The 21,110-nt window shown below is 43.9% G+C and overlaps 4 protein-coding genes across 5 annotated transcripts; 2 read left to right on the forward strand and 2 right to left on the reverse strand.

The window, feature by feature from the left end:
- Positions 1-256: 256 nt before the first annotated feature.
- Positions 257-3,649, reverse strand: SNAI1 (snail family transcriptional repressor 1). Its single transcript, NM_205142.2, has 3 exons — positions 3,542-3,649; positions 2,337-2,846; positions 257-1,381 (listed from the first exon to the last, which is right to left on the reverse strand). Exons 1-3 carry the CDS (start codon positions 3,618-3,620, stop codon positions 1,200-1,202), a joined length of 771 nt encoding a protein of 256 aa, NP_990473.1. The 5' UTR covers positions 3,621-3,649; the 3' UTR covers positions 257-1,199.
- LOC112530132 lies at positions 3,520-6,225 on the forward strand. Its single transcript, XM_025142430.3, has one exon. It carries the CDS (start codon positions 3,679-3,681, stop codon positions 4,474-4,476), a length of 798 nt encoding a protein of 265 aa, XP_024998198.2. The 5' UTR covers positions 3,520-3,678; the 3' UTR covers positions 4,477-6,225.
- On the reverse strand, positions 5,957-11,074 carry RNF114 (ring finger protein 114). Its single transcript, NM_001001767.3, has 6 exons — positions 10,904-11,074; positions 10,591-10,741; positions 9,892-9,998; positions 8,986-9,100; positions 8,073-8,180; positions 5,957-7,859 (listed from the first exon to the last, which is right to left on the reverse strand). Exons 1-6 carry the CDS (start codon positions 11,032-11,034, stop codon positions 7,794-7,796), a joined length of 678 nt encoding a protein of 225 aa, NP_001001767.3. The 5' UTR covers positions 11,035-11,074; the 3' UTR covers positions 5,957-7,793.
- Positions 11,075-11,256: 182 nt separating this feature from the next.
- Positions 11,257-19,543, forward strand: SPATA2 (spermatogenesis associated 2). Of its 2 annotated transcripts, none has more exons than XM_015296412.4 (3): positions 11,257-11,703; positions 13,630-14,055; positions 15,850-19,543. In XM_015296412.4, exons 2-3 carry the CDS (start codon positions 13,738-13,740, stop codon positions 17,101-17,103), a joined length of 1,572 nt encoding a protein of 523 aa, XP_015151898.1. In that variant the 5' UTR covers positions 11,257-11,703; positions 13,630-13,737; the 3' UTR covers positions 17,104-19,543. The 2 variants fall into 2 exon arrangements, with proteins under 2 accessions (XP_015151898.1, NP_001007874.1); NM_001007873.2 differs by having other exon boundaries at positions 11,257-11,369.
- The last annotated feature ends 1,567 nt before the right edge of the window (positions 19,544-21,110 follow it).

A 21,110-nucleotide genomic window follows, 5' to 3' on the forward strand; every position in this document is an offset into this window, starting at 1 on the left:
TACCTGCTCATGTCTCTTCACAGCTGCCGCCTTCCCCCAGCCCCACACAGCTGCAGGAACTGACTCAGCCTACCTTTTCCTTCCCCAAGAAGCGGCTGTGCCACAGCCCCTGCCACGCAGCAGCACTTGTGGTTCACCTGCAGCTAGCATGAGAAGCAGGAGAACTGCTGGGGCCCCGCACCCCACTCCCCAAACACAGCCCCTGCACCGTGCTCAGCTCAGCTATGCATTCATCCCAAGCACACACAGAACCAGATTATAAATTAACCATTTTATTGAATATCAATAAACTGTATATAATTATATAAAAGTTTTATCAGTACAAAATCATGGCACAAAAATATAAATACCAGTGTACCTTTGAAACGTAAACATCCTCTTTGTTATGATTCTGTAAAAACAATGTCCAAAGAGACGCATTCAGGAGGCACCTGTCAATAACCATAAATAGCACTTCTGGCACACACCTGTCGGTGGGCAGCCTTTGGACAGGCCACCATTGTATCAGCTGACAAGTGCCGGCTATTAGTCACAGTCCTCTTTGAAAAGCAGTTGTTAAGAGTCATATTAACAGGTGCTTGAGTGCATAGCTGCTCTGTAAACAGGATTCTTGTTTGAAATAGCTACCAATGCCTTTTATGGACACCGTTAATCTTGTAGGCATTGCAAATTGTCATTGTGCTAGGGAGAAGCAGCTGCTTCACAACTAATGTGATACCGTATTATTGCATAGTTACACCTTCTACTTGCAGCTTATACACAATCGAGGCAGAGGGAAAGAGGTTGTGTTAACACTTTGTCTTTCATTAAAGAAAATACTGGTTCTTAGAAATTACCAAGTGGTTACGGAAAAAAAAAAAAAAAGAAAAAAAAAGAAAAGAAAAGAAAAGAGCAACCCCCAGAGCTACACAGTTGCAATGCCCAACACTGGTGGCATGCCAGGATGCAGTGTCACCTGCAAGGTGCTGCTATGCTCCAGGCCTCGTGGCGCCTCTCATGGGAGTCCACCCTGCACCCAAAGATGTCCAGATGGGTGCAGGATTAGGCCTTGAGGTTGCACAGGAGCACAGGATGAGGAGCGTGTAGATCTTGTGGCTGCGTACGGTCCGAGGTGCATGGCAACGGCAGCACGGAGGGAACTAACTCCTACAAACACTAGGTACAATACATGTATCTGCACGGGAAAGGAGTGCTGGTCCTCAGCGTGCCCCTGAGCAGCCCGTCTCTTCGTGCTTGTGCAGCAGCGACATACGGGAGAAAGTCCGGGAGCAGGTTTTGCACTGGTACTTCTTTACATCTGAATGGGTCTGCAGGTGGGCGCGCAGATTAGAACGGTCAGCAAAGGCCCGGTTGCAATGTGTACAGGAAAAGGGCTTTTCACCTATGAGACAAAGAGAAACGTTCCCAATTAACCACTGCATCAACACATGGAGAATATCAAAGAGCGAGCCATTCATTAGCCGGCAATAGTGTGAAAAGGAGTGCTCGCAGCATTATTGGGATGGAAAGCGGCGTGGGAAGGCCTGCATTCACCGAGCAACGCCTCCAGCTTGGGAATTTCCTACTCAGAAAAATCCCTCCTTAAGCAGTGACGCCAGAACCATCTGCGAGAAGCAAGGCAGCTCCCGCACGGCGAGGCCCTGCCACGGTGTCACAGCGTTAGGGCTGAGCACGGCTGTTTCCTCCCCCAAACCCTGTGCTCCCCCTTCTCCTTCCTGGACACATTGAAAGGCCGTGGCCAGGCTGAATTCCTCTCAGACTCTTTTGGAGGAAACGAATGTGCATGCTCAATTTGGAAAGCACAATCAAGTCTTGCCAGCTTCCTTCAGCACTCGTCTTTAGTACACTGAGAGGGTGTGAAATTAGTGCCAAGGAACCATTACACCATCCCAAAAGCACCACAAAGGATGCTCGGGAGATGCTTTGTGAGCATGAGGAGCGTTGCAGCTGTGCATGGCCCCAAACAACAACAGGTGCATGAGGCAGCTGCCAGCACCTGCCTGTAACTCCAGGACCATGGGTTGCAGAGCTAAGGGTGATGCCAGGTGCCGTGGCCCTGGGGCAGAGGCCATGGTGGTGGGCAGCAAGACTCTGAGCATGGAGTTGCACAGGACCAAGCATCCCAGCACAGCACAACAACCCCAGCTTCCAGGCACAGATTCCCAAGCTGGGCCTTTACTCCATGCTCAGTTCCAGCTAGGACATTTAAAGAGATGTGCCAAGGGGGTTTGGGAAGCCCATATCTTCCAAGATAACAGCTTGGCAGCTGATTTGCTTTGGGCTGAGAGCAGGGAATCAGTAATGGTTGGGAGGAGAGAGCCAAGTAGCGTCATTACCAGTGTGCGTTCGGATGTGGCCCTGCAGCAACCAGGGCCGGGAGAAGGCCTTGCCGCACATCTTGCAGACACAGGGCAGCGTGTGGCTCCGGATGTGCATCTTGAGAGCCCCCAGGCTCACATACTCCTTCTCGCAGTACTTGCAGCTGAAGGATTTCCTGGTCTGAGCATCGCAGTGCAATTGCTTGTGCTTGGAGAGCCCAGCAAAGGTGGAGTAGGCCTTGGCGCACTGGGCACAGCGGAACCGCTCAGCAGCAGCAGGGGCTGAGGCCGGGCTGGGCGGCCCCGAGCTCTTGCCCTCATCCTCCTCACTAGAGAGTGTTGTCAGGTCCAGGGCTGGTGCCGCACCGCCTGCTGCCTCTGCCTCGGTGCCCAGGCCAGCTGGGAAGAGGCTGGAGAGCAGACCAGCATCCCACACCAGCGGCGGGTAATAGGCCCCAGGGCCCAGCACTTCGGGTGGAGGGATGACGGACAGTGCACACGTCTCATACAGCAGCGGGGCAGCCAGCACTGTAGGCAACAGGCAGCACTCAGTGGAGCACTCACCCCATAAGAACAAGGTGCATAAGGACCCCAATCCACCCCAGGGGGAACGAGGGGATGCCAACCTGTCACATTAGGAATGGCAGGCAAAGGAATCCTAGTTTGTCCCACTGAAAATGGAGGGGCCCAACTCACCCCAGTGGGAACAGGAAGGGGGGCACGAGGGGACCACAACCCACCCCACAGTGGGCTCTGCGCCCATGGGAACAGGGTGTCCAATCCCACACCATGGGGCTACACGTCCCAGCCCAAGGCAAACGGACTCAACTGCATCCCACAGGCACTCCTATGCCCTAACCGACCCCGGAACCAGTGGGACAAGGGGACCCCAAACCGACCCCAAGGATCCCAAGCTCACTCTGCGGAGCACAAAATGCTCACCCCAGGGCAACACGGAATCATCGCACGGAGCAATGCGCCCTGCTCACCCCGGCACAGAGGGACGGCGGAAAGGCCACCGCTCACCCCAAGGGTCTCTGCCTACCCTGGGGCACTACGCAGCCGCTCCGCTCCCCCGCCCACCCCGCGGGACGCTCCTCGCGGTAAGAGCGAAACAAACTAAAAATCCTACAACCGCACGGAAAGGGAGCGCACCGCTCCGCTGTGGGAGGGAGAGAGGGAGGGCAGCCCCCGCCCGCGAGGCGGCTCGGCTCGGCACGCACCGGTCTGGCTCTCTAGCTCGCTGTAGTTGGGCTTCTTGCTGGCCGAGAAGTGCTTCTTCACCAGGAACGAGCGCGGCATCGTACTCGCCCAGCGCCACCGCCCGCTGCGGAACCTCCGCGTCTCAGCGTCCGTTAATATGGGCCCGGGGTGTACAGGGGGGCGAGGAGGGCGGTGCAGGGCCGCCCCCCATGCCCGGAGCCAATGGGACGGCCGGGGCGGGCAGACTACAGGTGCCGGCCCCGGGCATCGTTGCTCCCGGCTCGGGAGCGTCTGCTGGAAAAGGGTCCAGAGCGCTGCCGGTCCTCCTCCATTGCTCCGTCCTCACGAGCTCACAGCCACCTTCGCCTCCCCTGCGTTACGAGCGGACCCCGGGGTGCGGGGGGTGGGCGGAGCCGGACAGCTCTCCCGCCCGGGGCATGGCGCCACGCACTTGCCTCGGCACCAGCCTGGGTGGCCGCAACCCGCCTCGAGTACAGAAGTGGGAAACGCGGCAATACTGCCCGCGGCTGCAGCTCGAGGCGGCCGCTCCCCCTCTCAAGAGGAGGCGGTTGGCGAATCTTCTCGAGCCCCGTGTTGCGCGGCCCGGCCCTGCCCCGTTCCTCCTTTGTTGCACGTCGTCGTCGCGGGCGGCCCGCAGGCGATTCGCCCCACTTCGCCCCCACTGAAGCGGGGTGAACGTGCTCCCCAGGGCCGGAGCCGGCGGACCCAGCCCAGATCAGCCGGGCCGGGCGCTGCCTCTCGCCGGGCCGAGTTCTCCCCCTGCCGGCAGCAGGGAGGGAACGCGGGTGACGCGCAGCCCCCAGCCGCGACGCGCACGAAGCACTGCCCGAAGGTGCTCCCTGACGGCCTCTTCAGTTACAAACTCGCTGCCACCGCGCACAGCTGGCTGCCGCTCACGTGCGTAAAGCTGCCGCGCTACTTTGCGACTGCTTAAGAAACCAAAGCACTTTTATTCTCCTGACCCCGTTTGCCTCAATCCTTTTCACCTTCTCAAGTCTTTTTCTGCAAACAAGCATCAGAAAACAACTTTGAAAACAGCAGCTGGAAGTTTCTGAAGGCTGTCAGCTGGCTGGAGCTGGTAGAGCAATACCTGCACAGACCCCGAACTTCTGACCACAAGAGATGAATCCTTTTCACGTCCACCTCACCAGGGAGCATTCATATCTGCCCAAGTCCTTGCCATATCTGCTGACTTTTGCTTCGAGGACTCAGGACAGTTACTACCAAGCAGGCACCAGGAGTACGCAGCATTAACCCACTGTTAATGCTCTATTACAGACAGGGTCCTTTACAAGATGCGATCAATTGCCGTAATTCCAGGTGAAGTTATGCCAATTGCTGTAGGCAATTAATACTGACATCAATTTATCTGCCTGATTAAGGCCAGACTTTGACCTGAGACAGATTCACAGCAAAAACAAACAAAAACAACAAACCAAACCAACCAAACAAAAAAACCACCACCACCAAACCCTCAAACACATGCTTGTCTCTGCCCATTCTGTTCCCTTTCCTCCGTGCTAATTTCCCTCCTAATTCTCAGTGCTAGACACTAGGAATTTCACAGGTTGAAGGGAGCCCGACCGCATTGCCACCAACAGTGGGCCCTGGGACTTGCTGCAGCCACAACATCAGCTGCTTACAAGGTGGAAGCAGCTCCTCTGGCACAGTATTTCACTCTCCCGTAGCAGTACTTCACCAGGTTCTAAAGTCAGAATTAGCTTGTTCTGTAATAATCCCTTTTTAACGATGAATTTCTGCACACAGATGAGATGAATCAAGGTTAAGCACGTGTCTCTCACCAGTGTCTTCAAATTCATGAGCAAATACCACTGAGGCATATCACTGTTTGTAAACAAGTTTGTATTTGTTAAGTTGATGAAGTCAGCAGCACAGACACTAAGCTCATCAGCACTAAAGTGGAAAACTATAGCTCAAGTTCTCTGTGAGTGCCTGTATGGATGCTTATCACAGCACAGATAGCAGTGCTATAAATTCCACTGTTACCAAGCTAGGAGGTGCCAGAACTTCACTCCTTACCCATACACAAATTTAATCAAAATTCAAGTAGACCCGGTATGCATGTTCCAGTTCGGGTTTGTCCCATGCATGAGATAATTCCTTGTAAGCTGAAGCAAATCAAAGCCAAGATGCACAGTCAATGAGTAGGTCCATACAGACACGGTATGATCACAAGGCCTGAGCAAACATTTCTCACCACTCAGGGCTGCAAGACAATCCCCACCTTCCTGTTTCACAAGCAATGGAAACAAAGTTGAAGTCTCTCTCTTTTTTTCCTGCTTTCTGGCATGCTCCCTGGAGCTTTACATAACATTAAGAACTGCTTTGGAGAGATGCTGAGAAAATGTATGGATCAGGAGGAAGAAATGACAAAATCTGACATGAAGACAGAATTTTATAAATTAAATGAACTTTATTTATAACTTGCCTTCAAAATTAAAAAAAATATGACAAAGTAATTGCTCAGAAGCTCCTAGCTGCTCCTTAAACATTTAATCTAAATTGCATGGAAGTGCACTTCAAATAGCAGCAGAAATCTAGATTTAGGTCAATTTGCACCACAAAACTCCATGCTAGCCAGAACCTAGAAATCTCCACTCAACAACCAACATGGTTATCTTTTCACAGATCAAGCATTCGAAACAACCAACTCCAAAACAAAGTACTTTTTCCCACAGTGCCACGAGTATTTTTGCTAAGACTGAAATTCTGTTCACCAAGCAGATACTTAAGGCTGAGTCTATACGAAGCCTGTTCTGAGTTTGGGAAAACATACTAAAAACAAGCTAAGTATGTTAGAGGTCTTGCTGAACACAAAGTTTAATCAAGAGCTTTTAGCTGGGGTACATTTAATAAAGGTAAGGCTATGCAAAGTATGAAAATATTATTTGTCAAATAAATTAATTAGTACTCAATTCTGCGGACGTACAGGTCCACCGCTCCAATTAAGTATGCCAAGTTAAATTACACAAGACATCAATACTACTTTGGTTTACAGATTCTGTTCAGGTGTCTCAGATTGCTAGATCTCAGCATCATGACTGTGCAGTTAAAGTGTTAAAAGGAAGCTCTATAGTGAAAGTGTATAATTGAATGTCAAGTATCCATTTTCCATTTAAGAGAACAGTCATCCTGATTTCTTGTTTATATTTTACTTTTTCTTTGAAAGTTATACCTGCATGCTATATATACAATGCATGGAAAACACAATCTAAGCACAGCTTTAGCAACATTTAAATGAAGAATAAAAATTCAAAATGCTTCTTAAAATGTGTAATGCAGAAAGGTAGAGCTGTGCAAGTGCCATGGAATCTAAGTTTTGCTTCCAGTTTGCCTTGAGGGATGGAACAACTACAAATACATATATTTAAACAAAAATTTTCATATAAGGCGGAGGTATTGAAAATTTTTCTCTTGTGAGCATAATGCTTAAGAAACCTAGAAAACCAATTTCTAAAAACACTAATTGAATCACAAAGCCAGCAGATATGATTAACATTTGCTATAGCAGTTGAAATAACATGAAAGTTTTATTTTCCAGGCTTAAATTATGGTCAAAGTGTGGAACAAAATAATAATCAGGTGTAGAACTAAAATATTTTGAACTAGTTTCTTACATAGCTGCAAACATTTGCTAAGGAAGATTGTAGTTTGAAGACTCATACTAAGAACTTGTTTTCCATGTAAATAAGAGAACACCTGTAAGAGTTCAAATACTGCTAAACATGAAATCACAGGCAGAGGCCACTTCAACTGATCTGACAGTTACAGTTAGCACCTAGAGGTCTCACTTAAGAAAAATAGATACAAATACACCTCTTACACTATCACTTACGAAATGTAAACAAGATTAGGAGGTGAATTTTACCAACTAGTTCAGACCATTCAGTCTGGAATATTTCTGCTTTTAGAGTCAAATGAACACAACTGGAAAAAATAACTCATCAGAAAACAAGCTTGGGTGAAGGGAAAAAAATAGTCTCCTCCATGCTGACCTACAATTAAGCTTTGTGTGAAGCAAATAAGAAAATCAAACTTATGTGGTTAACAGAAGACCCAATGATACAGACATATCAAACAGGGATTTGAAACCAAGACAGATTAAAAAGTCTTCCATATTTCTGGATGCCTGAGCTCATCTTGGGATGTACAGGGAGAAGTGCAAGGATGCTGGGCACTTCCTCCCCATGGAAGCTTAGTTTGACAGTTTGTCTTTCACTTTTTTTCATTTTATTTATCCCGCAAAGAACGCATCAAAACCTGTGCCATCGTATCATCTTCATCAGCATCATAATCCTATGAACAAAAGGTACAGAAATTCTTTTATTGCAACAGCCATGGTGGTTAACATAACACAGAAAACAGCTGCCTCATCTTCTAACTTGCCAATAATCCAATTTCTCTCATGATACCATCTGCATAAATTAGATTTCATAGCAGTGACTATGTAAAAAGCTGTGTTTTAAGAGTCGTCAGGCTCATGTACTCCAAGGGTGAGAAAACACATACCACAAAAGTATCATATGAAAACCGGTGTCGTCTTTGAAGGTGCTCCATGAAGTTAGCACTCCTGTAATTTGGATCTCCCCATGGCATTGAGGCACAAATTGGGCAAACCTTGAAGAAAAAATTAAAAGTCAGTTAAGCCTCAACAGTTAAGTGTGTTAACATTTATACTATGAAGGGCAGAAGAGAGGGAGAGTGGAAGACTGAAGTCTAAGATTTGTAGTGATTACTATTCTCTAAGCAAAGTGATATCAAATACTTTGCTGGACCATTCAACATTCAGGTTTAACAGAGGCTTTTATTTAAATTAATTTCTTAGGCCTCTGAATGAGAATGGTTTAGTCTTCTCTCTACCTATTGGAGATGAGAATCAGTCACTGCTGTTTGCTTCAGAAGATCTCAAACTTCATTAATCAGTAACAAAGAAGTTTCCTTGATCACCTTCACAAAGATCACTTCTCCCCAAGATTTTCTTTTTTTTCCTAAATAAATTCCAAATTCCTAAGAACTTTAAAAACAAATGAAGGTTTCTAATACAGTTTCAAGTTTTGCAATACCTTTTTATAGGAAATGAAGTATCAACAGATAAAGACTACCAGAAATAGATACAACTTTTTTTTCCAATCATTATTCACAATAGTTTATAATATCTTATTGCTAAGAATAGCAGGGAGGAAACTAATGCCTTTTTTTTTTCATTATTACATTGCATTAATTTTATCTCTGACACTGTGCCTAATGTACTTTAAATGCCTACCATTTTTCAAATATGAGGTGGATGTGAAGTAGATGTAATTTGACTTTAATAGAAGTATAAATATGTACTTAACTTCAAGCAGTAAGTCTCTAATTCATTGTTTCAAGGGGATTTAAGACTAGACTTCATTGCAATTCTTGCACCAAGACTTTTTATTACCACTTGTCTTGCATCCATGCTGTGCAATGTTTTGCAGTGTTCAACTAGTCCTTCTTGATCAAAGTTTTTCTCACTGCAGTATGGACAAGGAAAGGTAAAGCGATTTGGGAAGTTCCTGGTTGAGGAGGAAAAAGATGAGATACATTGTCATATTAGTCAAGTTAAAAGCACTAAAAAAAAAAAAAATCATTTCAGAATAGTGTAAAAGATTTTAAATTTGCTACTTGGAAGTTATCTTACTAGCAACTAAGAATAAAAATTATTCAAAACAATAATCTTATTCCATGCAATCAAGACAAGCAAATTTAAAGAATCATCTTTCAAATTCTTAATGACATCTTAAGGAAATCTTCACATCATAAACCTTTACACAAAGGTATTTCTTCAAAAAATGTTATAAATGCGATTTATTGCCTTCTTATATTTTTTACATTTTAAACGCACAGGGTATCTATCACCAGAACGCTAAAATGCAGCTCAGTGTGATGCAGTCAGCTCCACATTCCCTTCATTATAAGTTACTACAATCTAGAGACAGAAAGACAGCTATTATTAAATAAGGAGCTACTTCTATCAAGTACTCCAATCTTGTCTTGTGCAAAGACTGCATAGAGAAGAACAGTTTGCTTCTGCGCAGTCAGTTGCAGGATTATGGCTTATTGTTAACAGCGTGAAATGTTAATAAACACAAACTAAGGAAAGAGGGAAAGTCTGCTTTTACTGTAAAATTATAGTTTGCACAAACCACCATAATGCAGCATTGGTTTTGTTTTGTCTTTTTGTTTGTTTAAATAAAAGGCCTCTTCTCGGAAGTGGAATCAGATTTGAGATTTCATATGGATTATTTGGTAACAGTCTTCTTTTTGTGATCTTAAAGATGAGTATTTCCAGAGAAGAGCTACTTACCTGGCGTTGTGAACTGGTTCTTTAGTTACAGCTTTCACACCCTCCATTATGTAATTCTGGTACTTTGAACAGGAGGCTGCATGGCTGCGCATCTTTGAGAGGAACATCTGCATAGACAACAATCACACAGCAGTTTAACTATTTGCAGCAGGACTACCGCAAAGTTTTGTGCAGGCAGTGCTAAAGCAGGAAGAAACACACATTTCAGCTGGTGAGCTGGAAAGCTTTGAGATTATAAATTAGTTAACGTATAACCGCTGCCTGTAATATTTTACAAATACAACACTGTTCCACTTCCTCTTCTTAACCTACACTCCAGTATCAGAAAATATTCTTATATGAAGTCAGCTTATTTTGTTACTGAGGAGAAGAGATGACATGGAAAATAATTTAGCTTTCTGTACATATTGTGGCACAGGTTTAAATACAGATTTCCTTACCATCAATAGAACTTTCATTAGCAGGACTTAATAACTGGTAATTGAGGTACTACAACCTTCTATCAGCCACAACGATGAAAACAGCACTATCCAGAAATAGTGATATTAATGTGACAGCTCAGTAGCGGCTACCAAACCAAATGCTTTGGGAAGCTTTGTAAAATCTATAGAAAACGGAGTGGGATCCGCATACCCGCAGAGTGCAGTGACAGCATATCGCACCCGCCCCATCCCTCCCAGCTCCTCGCTGGGGTCCCACCTTCTTGCCGCAGCCACTGCAGGCAGTCTCAGTGCTCTCTATCAGCTGCTCCAGGTCCAGCGCCCTGCTGCCGGCTGTTAGCACGCCGCGGCACACACCACACACGGGCTTCTTCGGCTTCAGGCACTCCTGCAGACACGGTGTGCAGAACCTGCGCTGGGACAAGGACACAATGAGGAGAACAGCCCGGTGGGCCCCGCGCCTTTCCCGTGTGGTACGGAGCGGCGTTCCCGTGCGCTGCCCGCAGCCCTATGGGCCGAGAGGGCCCCGTGCGGCCTCCCTCTTCGCCCGCTCTCCTCCCTAGGCCGCTCACACGTGTCCGCAGGGCACCCGAACGGGACTCTCGAACACCTCAAGGCACACGGGGCAGGTGAGGCGTGACAGCAGGTCCGGCCACGGCTCGGGGGAATGCAAACTACCGTCCCCTCCGCCCGCCACCGCCATCTTCCTGCTGCCAACCAGGAAGCAGCTCCCACGCAACCGCAACCCCACCCCAACGCTGAGCCCCGAGAGGGCGGAGTCGTGCTAGGAAGCGTTCTGGCGCTGGGGGGTGTGACCTGCCGCTAAGGGGAAGGGCCATGCGACGACCCCGCCCCTCAGCCATTCTGACGTCACGAAGCGGAAGTACCTCTCACGATAGGAGGCGGTGCCTTTCCTCCCTCTACCATCTACTTCCGGGGTGCCGTTGTCAGCTGCTTCCTGTCGCTCCTACTGTCGGTAGCTCGCTGGTCGTGCTCCGAGGCCGTGCCCTGAGGCTGGAGGAGTTCGCGCCTCCGCTGGTAAACCCTCTCTGGGGCTGTTTGCTGCTAGGATTGTGCAGGGGTGGTGTCTGGGGGGCTCCTGACCCGCATCTGGGTCACCGGTTGCTTCCGGCTGAGAGACGACGGGCCGTGGAGCGGAGCGGAGCGGTGAGGGACAGGCGCGGCCCGCGGGGTGCGGTGCCATGACCTTCAGCGGTAGGAGGCGGTCCCGCGGGGCTGCCGAGGGCTGGGTGCCAGGCCGGGGCCGCACCTGCCCTCGCTGAGGTGTGGAGGCGGCGGTCCGAGAGTGCTGTGGGCGGCTCTGTTCTCTGCGGCCACCCTCGGTGTCCCTGCTGGGGGAGGTTTGCAGCAGGTGGGTGCCAGGAGGAAGCGAGCTGTGGGCTCGCGTGTGCTAAGTTCGGTCTTGCTTGGTGGGCAGTGCCCTTTAGTGGTGGGCTTTGTGTGTGCTCTTAATTCTTTGAATAGTACTTGGGCTCAGGTTAGCTTTTTATTAATACTATTTCTGTTTTCAAGCATTTGGTGAAAGCCTTGGATCTCTGATTTTATTGTTGTTGATGACAATAAGGACCTATGGGGTTTGTCCCTGAAGCTTTTGCTTCTAGAATAGCTGCATGTGGGTGAGTAGAGGAGGAACACTGCAGGGCCTGCCTTGGTTTGTTGCTCTCAGTTGCCTGAGCTCTGGCATATGTATAAACATCAAGTCAGAGCTGGGGATGGTGGTAGTTGTGAATATCACAGTTCATAGGGTCTTACTGAAGTCTTTTCCTGTAGACACTTCTTTAATCCGGAGCTTTCACATGGGTAATGGAGCTCTTTTGTTAAGCAGTTATTAATGTTGGACATGGAAGAATGTTAATACTTGATCTAACTTCTTACCTGCTTAAGCCATTGTTTCTCCTTCGGGTGTGTTACTAATGTGTCAGACTGGGATCTTTCTCATTTGCAGAGCTCTTCTTGCTGAGTAACAGTAATTAGGTTAGTTTTGTGTATGAATTTGATCTTGCCCAGCCTGAGAAAAGAAATGGGAGGGAAAAGTGAACTCTGTGGGGAGAGGGCTGGATTGTATTTTTTCGTCTGACCCTCACACCTAGATGCAAATTGAGAACTCGACACTGTGATTCACGGCTTCTTCTTTTGACATTAGTGCAAATTCTGACTGGGGAAACAATGAGCTGTGTGCCTTTAAGCAGAAGTTAAAACAGCTAGCAAACTTTTCCCATGCCATGGTCATTAAGCACATCCTTTCCTCAATTAACGTTAGCTGTTAGGCTGTTGGCTTGCTTGTCTTTCTTGGCCTCCTGTGGCATGTGGCTTTTTTTTTTTTCCTGTAAATATTTGGCTACTTTCATGGACTTAATTTTGACCTTATTGGTGATTAGCATTTTAACAGCAGCATATGGTGGCACTGATCAATTTAGGGTAGTATGGTTAGGTTGTGGTTGGACTCGATGATCTTTAAGGTCTTTTCCAACCTGACTGATTCTATGATGCTATGATTCTAGCAGCTGGAATTAATACTGAGTGGAAAGTGTTTTCTGAAGTGTTGCTTCAGTGTCTCTGCAGCTGAACCAATGCTTTGTTCTTTGGTTGATCCTACTCTCCATTTTGGTTCACAGTTGAGAAATGCTAGATTGCACTGTTTTAAAAAACAAAGACCATGGTCTACTTTTTAATCACAAGTTCTTCAGGTTGTCAAGATAGTCTGCTAGACTCTTCGTTACTTGGCTTTGGGGAATTAACACGGAGAGGCTTGTTTTGGCACCAGCTATTTCTGGGTAATATGGGAATGGTGGGAATGCTTATTAGTACATACAAAATAAATCACAATATCTGATTAAAATCATGTTTTGTAAGTTGTTTGATCTGAAACAGTAAAATAAACAAGATCATGAGAGCTCATGCTTTCCCTTTCAGTCTGTTGTTATGAGTTACTTCGGCCATGGTTCCCTAACCTGAGGAATCCTCAATCTGGACATGAGACTACATGGACTTTCTCTTATCAAATTCCTAGTTCATTGCTTGATTTAGGTTTGTTGTACTCTGCTATATTCAGATAAATTGAAAACAAAGAAGAGAATAACAGGGGAAAGCAGGACACTAGCACTTCTGTAGATATTTGTGCTTTTTCAGAAACCTAGAGAGGTTGAGAGGTTGATTGTTTTGGGGGCTACTCCTCAGTGGACCGTTTTATAGAATCCTGTGAAGTAAAGAGATGCTGTGAACATCTGGGATTTATGCAACTGTGATGACTTGTCTTTGTTTTCAATTTTTATTCCAGAAGAGTTGCCATTACCGAAGGTTCTTAATACCAGATAACCAACCTACTGCCCAGTAACCATGAAAGAGACGAAGTAGCTTCCCAAGCCTGAGACAAAACCTGTTTTCAATGGATACAAAATATAAAGACGATTTATTTAGAAAGTATGTACAGTTCCATGAATGCAAGCTGAGTGTCTCTGACAGCAAGCAACCTCCGATTAATGATGAATATTTGCGAGTGGCAGCATCAGCCTTGTTTTGCCTTCCCAAAATTGATCCCTTTTATAGATTTCGGTTGATAAAGTTTTATGAGATGGCTGAAAACTCACTGAGATCTCTGAAATCCTCAAGTTTACATTCTCTGCATAATGCATTCAGCATGCTTGAGACTCTTGGAATTAATCTCTTTCTTTATCCCTGGAAAAAGGAGTTCAAACATATTAAGGTAAGACATTTATATGTGAAGACATAATATTTTTTTCTTTAAACATGTTACGCGTTTAGCTTATGACAACTTTTTTTCCTATATGTTAGAATGATGTATAATGTGACTATATACAGCTGGTAAATAAAAGCCGTAAGAGGTGAAGTACATGAAGTGTGTGCTGGTGAGACTACCCAAGAGAAGTACTGTATGCATTTTTAAAGTAACCATAAAGTAGAGGAAGACCTTATTTAAGGTTTTTGTTTGCCTTTTCGCCTAATGTACTTAATTTCTGCTTGGAGGTGCTGTAACTTCAGTGAGTGATTAAGTTGTGTTTAAGTTCGTAGCTTTTTGTTTTACATCCACTACTGCTGTAGCACAAGTACTCATGATAAATGTGTGGTTTTAAGTAGGTGCTTTGCTGAGGTTCCCATAAGTTATGTGATAATGTTGAAGGATTCACTGAAATAGTTGCTTCTAGAGTGTATTTTACTTGCTTGTAGTTTCGAATGATCAACTTTTGATTCTAATGCACTTTCAAATTATTCATCTATGCTATAACCTCACAGTGAAAAGTATAAACTTGTGTGTTGCTTGACTTGAGTGCTGCAAGTCTGCTAATGAAATGTCTGCTGTCAGTTTTCTATTTTATCTTTTGTTATCCTTATTTTCCTATTCAAAGCTGCTGCAGCATTTCAACAGTAAGTGCTGCAGGTGACTTGAACATTTCTGAGTCTTAAAAGTTGGGTAGAAACAACATTTCTGGTGTATGTCTAAAGTCTTTTGCAGGTTGTGTGTACTTGTGATTGGTATTTTTGTTTTTCTTAAAGGACAGTATTTTGCAATTTAGCAGATAATTTGAACGTGAATGGCACATTTCATAGAATCATAGGATGGTTTGGGTTAAAAGAAACCTGAAAGATCTAAAGTTCCAACCTCCCTGCTACAGGTAGGGATGTTTGAGAGTCTTTCTCCTAAGAGAAGACTGTTACTTTATACTAGATCTCTCAGTGTGTCTGTGCCACTACACTTAAGTTCTGGCCTTTGGAATGCTTGCTGATCCATCCAGGATATCTCCCAGTGCACTGCTAATGTTGGCTTTGGTTGTGCACTGTGGATCCAGTGCTTGTTCTGGACAAATATATAATGGCCAAGGTATTCCTGCAATCAGAATCAATTTGAAGTATACTCTTAACACAGTTCAGATGTGCCAGATGCCAAGGAAACTGCGACTTAATCAAAATCATAACTGTTTTGGGGCTCTGTTTTTGGAAGTTCTTTACCTAATACTGGATGAAAGAATACAGGCATTGGAGTTGTGTAGTAATTGTACATCCTACTCTCCACAAAAAAAGTACCCCTGAGTTTATTTAAATGTGCATTGAAGAGGACTTCAGTACTCTTGCAGTAATACCATCTTCCTGTTATATTTAGCTGCTTCTTCTCCAGGGGGAATATGTGAAATCTTTGCCTTTTTGCTTTAGCATTAGACTTAAAAACACAGACATGTCTGGTGCATATAAAAGTTAATGTCATTGTACCCAATAGTGATTTAACCCAACAAGAAGGATACCATGCTAATCAGAACTTCAACTGGAATGGAAATTCTCCTACTCGGAACTTGCTTCAAGCAGAATTTCCATCTGCTGAAACAGGAGGTCTACAGAAATGGAGTTCATCTTGCCATGGGAATTGCATGTCTTCTCTGTAATTATTCTATTTAATTCTGTCGTATCTGTCACTGAATATTCTGAACATGTAATCTACCGCTGAATTTGTAACCTAGTTTTCCTTTTATTCCCCCCACCTCCTTAGACCTACACGGGACCCTTTGTATATTATGTAAAGTCTGCCCTCACTGAAGATGATGTAAGGCAGATTCTGAACTACATGGGCTATGTCCAAGAAGTGGGAACAATGTATAAGCTCAAAGAGCAGATTGATGCTATTCAAGTGAAAATGGTTTCATTTGAACTCTTTTTGGCCAAAGTGGAATGTGAGCAGCTCCTTGAAATTCATTTGCAAGTGAAAGATAAAGGCTATTTGGAGATTGATGTCATAAATGAACGGAAAAATAGCAATGAAGATACTAGAGGCTGCTCAGAAGCTATGAAACGGCGGGCAGAATGCAAAGAAAACTTAAATACTTCCATGGCACGAATGGTACTTCAGAAATCAGCAAGTGAACGGGCCTCTAAGGATTATTTCAAGCCAAAAGTGAGCAAGCCTTCTAAATCAGTAGACACATACGATAATTATTGGGAAAATAAGAAACCACCATTGATGAGCTCACTGAGTCTCAGGAAAGAACCAATCTTAGTTGATGCGGAAGATGACATCAAAGATGAAATTATTCGTCCATCACCCTCTCTTCTGACAATGTCAAGCTCTCCACATGCGTGTTCAGATGAATTCTTGTCAACTTCATCTCATCATAATGGCATGTTAAGAACAAATGTTCCTTACAGCTCCTATTTTTCTGCTCAAGAGGACTTAGATTTATATACTGATCCTGATTCTAGAAGTATGCTAAATTTTAAAAGACAGGATGCTATTAAGCCTGATGTGTGGCTGTTAAAAAATGATGCCAACGCTGTTTACCACAAACGCGCTCACCTAGCCAAAGAGACAGCTTCCCTCAAGTGCCAGAACTGTGGCATACCTTGTGGGGCTTCTGTTTGCCAGAAGTGTGACAATCTGTTCAACTCCAGGCAGGACTACCCAGTAGTGAAACAGAGCACCTATTCCATCAAACCACTTCCAAATGATGGCTTATCTCCTGCCTCTGCTTTAAGAGAGAAACCTCAGTACGCATCACAGACTCAAAGTCAAGAGAGAGCTTCCCAATTCAGTTCAAAATCCAAACCTGCGAGCACCTCACGCTGCGGCTTTTGTAACCGATCTGGAGCTGCAAACACTTGCATGTTTTGTTCAAAAGTTTCATGTGACACTTGCCTCAATGCTTACTATTATGATCCCTGCTGTAGGAAAAGCGAGCTTCACAGATTCATGCCTAATAATCAGTTAAACTATAAATCAACTCAACTGTCCCACGTTGTTTATAGGTAGACTTGATTGGTCCATTTTGGAAGGGAAGGGAAAGGGCTATTTAATGTTCTGAGTCCACTGATGAGAAGAAGAACACTGACCTCTTACAAAATTGACATGCCCAAATATTTGGAACCATGATTCAGTGATAAGGTGCCAGTTCTTGGTTTTTGTGGCTTAACAAATGCTGCAGATATATGATTTCATGCTGCTGTTATTTAGGTAACTCCTAAATCATCATTAATTCTCAATTTAAATGAGGGGGAAAAAGAGCACTTTTTTTTTTAATAATATCTTGGCAGCTGTTGCATTATAGAAAAGTGACATCACGCATTTCACACCATTTTAGTCATCTCTTTGCCCAAATGAAGCCACGTGAGGCTCTGAAAATTAAGATTCACGTTTTCCGTGGGTGTTGAAACTACTGCCGTTTTTTGGTAAAGTATGACTTTCAAATGTGGAAGAAATATGTGAATAGCTTGTTTTGCCAACAAGGACTATTTTTCAAAGTGTGTCTGCATTTCTTGATCTCCAAAATGCAAACACCACAGCATGTCTTTCTATCTTCGTTTCTCCCTTCTCTCCTTATGTCCCAGTTGTTTATCTCAAACTTATATAATCTGAATCTGAACAATGTGCTTTATTTTCTAGTGTTGCCAATATCATCCTGCTGTTTTTTTACTGTATGGTATTTTAAAAAAGGTGAACTTGTATTTCTGTCACTTAAATTTTGCCTAGTGTTGTCCTTCCTGATGAGTACAGATTTTCTTTACTTTCTGTTGCACATGTATTAAGTACTGTTCTTTGTACTGTAAACAGGTAATTTGGAAACTGTTTATTTTTAATAAATACTTAATATGTTGAGTTCTTAAAGGTGGTAAAATCATTATAACTACTAAGTCTCTCTGGGTTATTTGTTCAGGTGACTTTTTGCTTCTACTTGTACTGTATTTCATAGCTTGTTGTAGTTGCTGTGGCAGACTGACATTATTTGCTCTGATCAGTTTTTTTTTTAATCCAGCTTTTCTTCTTTATTCTGCTAAGGCTACCACTAAACTAGGTGGAGTCTTATCTAAAAACTGCAAGATTTTGGTTCTCAGTGCATGCTTTTCCTTTGTGGTTATGGGAACTGTAAGTATAAATCTTACACTTGCGTCCAAATTCACTGCAGAGTCTGTAGTGTAGTCAGCGGGTAATGTGCTGACGTGATGAAAAAATCAGAGCTCATTTGTGTATCCTGTGTTTACTATTAAAGTAAACCTAACAATTAAGGATGTGAATCCAGTAATGATATTTATCTGTGTTACTGTAGCACATAGGAACCCTTGTGCTAGACTTTGTACAGTTTTGCCCCCAAACAACACCCAGTTATTAGTGGCTTTAGGGCTTCTTTGTTTCTTTTTGCATAAAGGAGAATCCACAAGAATTCTCCTAACGTCTTATATTCAAACTAGCTAGTTAGAACAAAATATCAGGCAAACCAATCTGATGTGCAAAGTTAAATGTCTTTAAAATATGTTTAAAAAAAAAAAAAACTTGCTGAATTGTAAACTGTGTAGTCCACTTTGCACTAAAATTATTCACTTAGGGTTTTTTAAACACTGTTAGAGTCTAGGCTTTGAAATGTAAATGTTGATCACTGTGTGACAGAGATGTGCATGAATGATAGTTTTTCTTAATTTTGGGGGGGAGTGGGTAGAGGGCTTGAGGGTAGCCGTAGGGGGAGGCATATAGGCTAATAATGTAAAATAGCTGAAATAATTTTAGCCATAAATGGGTCTCAGAAGTATTATGGAAATAAGGTGAAACCTGAGTCTTGCAGAGGGCTGAGAACAATAAGTTACTGTACAGTTTGCACTAAGAGACAAAGTGAATGGTATGTGTTTAGCAATCAGGGAAATTTCTGAATCAAATGACTGCAACTGAATATTACGTTATAGGCAAGTGTTACCTTTCTGACCCTGAAGGTTGGGGTAAAAGTTGTTTAGGTGAATGGTTTTAAGGTTTTTGAGGTCTCATGGTTTTTTTTAATAAATATATGTATATAAATATAACAAATGTAGATACATTGTGTATATAACGAGGAATTTAAGAACAATTTTATTATTAAAATACAGCCTAAAGGTGGTTTTCATTTCAGTGATTATTTTAGTTTTGTTCATCTTCTGAAGTGTCGTGCGTGTATGGCTGTTGCACAGTGTATCTTCTAGTTTGCTAGTTCAATTTCCATATAGCTACTCACACTACAGTGAAGAACTAAAACTGTGATGCCACGTAATTCTTACAGTGAACATAGCAGGGATGATACTTGCTTTGAAAAGTAAAAGTCCTGTGTATATATGTCATGGAATACTGTAGTACAAAACTGTGTTGAATTGAAGTGATACCATGCTCTATTTTTGTGTATCTTACTGTATGAGGTTGCTGTGATTGATACAGTAAAATATATGCTAATTGAAAATGCAGGTGTTTTGCATCTGATTTGTTGAAACCAATTTATGTTTGAAGGAATTAAAAAATAAAGAGGCCTTTAAGAAAAGGCTGAACTCTTTTCTTAAGGTTGAGTGCATGCAGCTGTCTGTTTCGCAACTGTGTTTTGCATGCAGAAGTGAGCTGGTGCACAGAAGTAATCTTTGGAGCAAAATGGGCAAGTGTGTATGTATCATGAGCCTCAGTTGTATGAGACTGGATGGAGTGCCTGCAGAACTTAGTGTGGTTTTTTTTTTTTTAAGTTAATTTTCAATTCTTAGCAGCATGCCTCTTTGTTCCATAAGAACACATCAGCAGTCTGCAGCAGTCAGACTAATGTAGGGCAGTGAGCAGGTTTCGTATGTGATGTAAAGCTGACCTACATTGTTTTCCAGCCTTGACTCCTGATGTCATCTGCAGATTTTCTGACAAAGCTTCTTGATGCTAGATCTCACAAAAGATATGTGATACTGCTATGTACTTTTTGGCACTTGAGGCAGGCCTTCTGGCTGCTCTTGCATCCTACTAGCTCCAGAGCAGGATAATTTCTCAAGTCCCAAACTAGATTATTTTTCCTTTGATTCTTTATTTTGGAGCACATCACCTGAATGTCAGGTGAATGCTTAAAAGGCCTCAAGTTCTATTTACACAGTCTTCTGATCTGTTGAGGTTCCCGGAAGTATTTGTGATGTTTGTAAAAATCAGGCTCAAGATGGCAGAAGTATTACTGCAGGAAGTCTCAACTTATACCTCTGTGCTGCTTGTGCTAATGTATTTCTGGCACATTTTGAACAAGTCAGTGCTGACTGTTCTGACTGGTCTGATGTTTCTGATGACAGACCTATTATTTGTGTCTCCTGTGTCTTTTGCTCTGAACAGAAGTTTAAAGGTTCCATGCATCATCATTTAGCTTAAACTTGACAGTTTGAGCTGGCAGCTCTTTAAACTTACTTTTTCTGGACAACAGTTTTGGATTCCAAGCATTTAGCTTGTGTAGCTAATCATGCTGCAGTGTCTTGTTAGGGGGAGAGAGTCCCCTTTCTGTTATTTGCTTAGAAAGGGAATGAGCCTGAGTACTGTGATCATTGTAATGCCACCTGGGTGAGAGAAAAGCAGGAGGTGCTTCGTTCCAAGCTGATGAAACTGAATTAGAGTCAAAACAAGTACTTTGAGGTCGTTGGGAGCTAACTAGGCCTTTTAGCATGGTCGTTACTATCTGTTTGACTACAAATGTACCTGGCTATTGTTTGTGAAGGATATTCCACAGTTCTTTCTGAAAATGATGATCGTGTTTGTCTTAAGAGTTCATAAGCATGTGTACAATCAACAAATATACAGAGTGTGTGGTTAGGCTGGTATCTACAGATTGTGTAACTAGAAAGATTATCACAGTGAGAAGGGATAATCAAGAATAAATGAAAATGCTCACCCTTGTCGTAGGCTCATGGTGGAAAACTCCAAAGGAAGCGTTCTCCAGAAAGAGAGCCTTCCCCCGTGGGAGTCAGCCCTTAAGTGGGGTCTAGGAGAGGTGGAGCCTGGCTGACTCAGCGCTTGCTTCA

The sequence above is a fragment of the Gallus gallus genome, chromosome 20, assembly GCF_016699485.2.
Source record: "Gallus gallus isolate bGalGal1 chromosome 20, bGalGal1.mat.broiler.GRCg7b, whole genome shotgun sequence".
Classification (NCBI taxonomy): domain Eukaryota; kingdom Metazoa; phylum Chordata; class Aves; order Galliformes; family Phasianidae; genus Gallus; species Gallus gallus.